This window comes from Trichoplax adhaerens, genomic scaffold, assembly GCF_000150275.1.
Source record: "Trichoplax adhaerens TRIADscaffold_25 genomic scaffold, whole genome shotgun sequence".
Taxonomy (NCBI): domain Eukaryota; kingdom Metazoa; phylum Placozoa; class Uniplacotomia; order Trichoplacea; family Trichoplacidae; genus Trichoplax; species Trichoplax adhaerens.
In genome coordinates, this window is record NW_002060966.1 from 409,742 (window position 1) to 414,033 (window position 4,292).

The following is a 4,292-nucleotide window of genomic DNA, read 5'->3' on the forward strand; positions in this document are numbered from 1 at the left end:
TTCGGCTGGTAATTAATTAAAGAATAAAAATTGGAGTTATTTTTACGAACGGCTATAGTATACATAATACTAGATCGTTTATGGTGGCATAAACACTCTTCTAGTGGTGCTAACGAATTGTTACACTAATTTTAGTTAACGATAAAAGAATCTATTTTTCGATTCAATGGATTTATGTTAAATCTCTGAATGGCTACTAACATTATTTCAGTTGAGTAATCAAACTTTCCGGCATAAGTTACTATCATAGTATAGTATTACCTTGAATTTGGTTTCCTATTTAGTTTTGCATTGATTCTATTAACATAGATGACGAAATTGGTCATTAATTTTACAAGATTGAGGATAATTTAACAGTCCTACTTGTTTAGAATAGATTAATGCCTAATTTAGCGCCTTAATCTAACAGCTATCTATGTAGATGGTCCAATAGGATATGCTACAATCTTGAACTAGTTATCTTATTGAATAATGCCTTAAATCTATTAAGACGAAGGCAAGATCTAGAATTGATTTAATGGTTGACTTGATAGGACTAGTGAACTTTGTTGCATTAATAAATGTATAAATACCTTGTCTTACCGTTTTAACTAATTCAATTATAAGTATAACATATGATAATATTGAAAACGCCAAAGTCTTGAATTAGTCTATTCTGTTTAACTTTACTTTGATTATATCAGAAGAACAACGTAATTCGTCACAAATCTTTATGATCGACAACTGAATAATCTTCTTGGCCTTCAAAGCTTGTATTAAAAAGTCTGTACTTATCGTACAATACAAGTATACCAGAATTTCGAATTCTGGTAAAAGGTACTGAGTTCTGCTAGGCAACCAAGGTGCAGTTCACCGCTATTTATTGCTACTTATGTATACTCTTCGATGTCGCCAGCTTTTATCCTTAGACTTGTTTTTATACTTAATGGTGATAAATAGAGCCATCATTGTTCTCAAGGCATTGTTTATGATGTAAGGCGTCTAAGATACGTGATCATTAAACATTCTTGTCCATAACAATATAGCAATTTCTAGTTCTGTATTGATTTTATTTATGCATGTATGCTTTTGGATAATGCAGCTTATTATCTATAGTATCCAGAATAAAATTATCGCATTACGTTTCAATTAAAATTAGCATAATTTCTATATAGTTTAATTCAATGCTATTAAGCTAAGTAAGTAGATATTTTTAATCAGCAATGCTTTTTCGCTTATTTTATTTCATAATTTTGCGAATTGCTTACGATGTAGTAATTATTCCATTCTTATACCATTAAAGTGGTAGTTAATAAATGTAGAGTCGTATGTATTGTTGGTTGTAGCTCAGAATTCGTGTTACCATTGTTTAAGAATTAGTTACTGATAAGATTTGAACACCTAGATATTATAGAGTGTGAACTTTAATAATTGGTGGCAAGTACATTAAAGTAAATTATTATTTACTGATTAAGTTTTGATTTTTATGTGGTCGTAAAGGTCACGGTTTATCATGTTAAAATGAAAATGATTCGGATTATAATTGCTAAATATTAAGACTAGAGGTCGAATTTGTAATGGCTTTCCTTTTGGTGTGGTCGGCAAATTTTACTATTTGAATATTAGTGTACCTTGCTAGATTGGATCATTCAGATTATCAGCTTCAAATTATTAACGTTTTAAATTAGATTCTAAATGATCTCCGGACTAACAGTTTATGAGTATCTGAAATTATTATTGTTTGAAGGTGTATTAAAAATTAAAATTAAAATTAAAATTAAAATATTAAAATTATTATTATGTATTAAAATTAGCTCATGCATTATCTACTTGTCATCTTTTAAAATTAGATTTGATTCCTGAATTACAATTTATTAGCGTTTTGAATTTATTAAATCTTTGTATCTTAAACGTAGTTTTAAAGAAGGTCTAGAAGGCGTTCTTGATGACTTTTACTGACCATCATTGAAATATTATACGACAGTTCCCGCATATCAATCAAGTGTAAAAGAAAGCTCAGGACATAAATTTGAGTAATTCTATCCAGAATTTTTGTGTGTCCTTGTCACACACCACTAGTGACAAAGTAGTCTACACACGCCAATCCTTGCGTAGAACGCCACTTACTAACTTAAAGAGGCGAGATTAGCTATATCACCAAATAATTCAGTTCCAACGACGTTTACTATGGTATAATTATAGCGTCACAGATGATGTAGACGAGATAGTCAGAGATTTACTATCATTTATTACTGAAGGAATCTTGGCACCCAAGATTATAGTCTTTACAATTAAATATCAATTGAAAAACTAGTTGACTATCTAACCGACTAACGAACTAAAAAGGAATCTTCATTAGGACGAGCTTACGCATCGTAACAACTATCTAACCGACTAACGAACTAAAACGGAATCTTCATTAGGACGAGCTTACGCATCGTAACAGTCCTTCTAACTATATTCATATAAATTAGCAGAATAAAACAATATATAGATTTATGATGATGTATGTAGGTACTTTATTGGTTGCTATGCCAAAGTATCTCAAAAATATTACAGCAGCCATAATTTCTGGTGAAACTATTTTATTGCGTGTGCATAAAAATTGATACGCTTACCAAGTATTTAGAGTTAGTTACAATACACAAGACTTTGCTCATGTTTTAACACACTTTTATTTTGCCCTAAGTTATATGCCATTTTGCAAGTAGAGAGATAATTGGTCATAATTTAAGCCACGCTATACCTACAATATTTAGTGCTGCAGGACTTGGAAACGTTAATTGAACACAACCAAAATATGAAATTTTTTTACGAAATGGCATTAAAAAATCTCATGGTTAAGAAAAGGAGTTCAATACTTTTACTTTAGCAATGCTTTCCTTTACAAGTATTAAGTAATAAATAGTTTCCATTGCAAACGCAGGTGTCCTGGAGAATTGTCATAATAATTTTATAGTTTGCGATAATTTAATCTTTCTATACAGGATAATATGAGCTCAATATCTCTACATGTACTAATAGTTGTAGTCCTACTTTCTGTTACTCTACTATATAATTAGTCTAATCAACACTATAATTACAATTTACTCGGATTCAATGCTAGCATATATAGCTGAATTGAGCGTATACCTTGCCTGGCTATGGATTCAAATGCTTTTTCTTTACCATCGTTTCCGGCTATACTAGCTACATCGATGCTGTTAATAACTTTCCAATTTGGAAGTACATTCGCATCTCCCTCCAAGATCTTTTCGGTAGTGATACCGGTAATATGGGTATAACCTTGTCGTTGAGCTAATGCTACGGAAATTTCGGGCAAAATAAATCCAATACCTATACCAGAAGCGCTCTTAAGAACAGCTAAATCATCAATATACGCTATTCGTTGTGGATCTCCATATTCATGCCATGGTGTTGTTTTAAGTAGTTGCACAAGAGCATTTAGAAATGGAGTAAATTTTTGACCACATCGCTCAAATGATTCTTGACCATACGTAACATTAATCGCTGTGAATAAAGAGTAGACCAGATTTATTCCTACCATATTTCCATGACTATCTCGAGCTACACTTGAAATGCCAGCATCAGCAGCTATTTGACATGTTACAACAATATCTTTAAGATATTCTTCAGCAGACATTCCAATGGCTAGATAGAATGGATTGCGAGCCATACATTGTGAACCAACTTGGCTTGCTTCAGAAATATCGCTTTTTTGCAATGCATAATAGGTAATTTTATTCTTAGGGTCGTATAAGTAGTCATTGTTGTTATCTATAAATTGCTTACAAAGTTGTTGATACCAAGCCAAATCTTTTCTAATCATTATGGCTATGGATAAAAATACAACATTAATGATTCATATCTCAAGGATCTTAAACGGTCATCAGTCAGTTAAACACACACTATTCAAGTAAGATGGAATTCGGAGTAAACTATGATAATAGTGATCTAAACGATGCTAGATATTAATTGTATGCGAATTAATAAATCTACGTATGCAAGATACAGATTCGAACTAGATCGATTTAATGCACTACAATGCGTAGTTTGGGCTATAGCGGAGCTTCTTAATGTAATGGTAATAAAATTGTGAATTTGAATGACTTCCAGTAGGAGTCTTTGTAGCACTAATTTGTTACCGTCTATTATTTGTTGTACTGTAATAAAAAATTCTTCCATAGCAACTGACACTAATTAATCTTATTAATGCTCTTAAATGATTCTATGACGGTCAATAATGCTGTATTCATTTGGCTATTAAGTAAGACTTAAGTGTTGGAATTTTAAGATGCTTCGTCAATTTTAGC

The 4,292-nt window shown here is 31.4% G+C and overlaps 1 protein-coding gene across 1 annotated transcript; it reads right to left on the bottom strand.

Annotated features, from left to right (window-relative positions):
* Positions 1-2,872: 2,872 nt before the first annotated feature.
* On the bottom strand, positions 2,873-3,808 carry TRIADDRAFT_61581 (uncharacterized protein; the record flags this gene model as incomplete). Its single annotated transcript, XM_002117546.1, has 2 exons — positions 2,873-2,910; positions 3,112-3,808. 2 exons carry the CDS (start codon positions 3,806-3,808, stop codon positions 2,873-2,875), a joined length of 735 nt encoding a protein of 244 aa, XP_002117582.1.
* Positions 3,809-4,292: the final 484 nt, after the last annotated feature.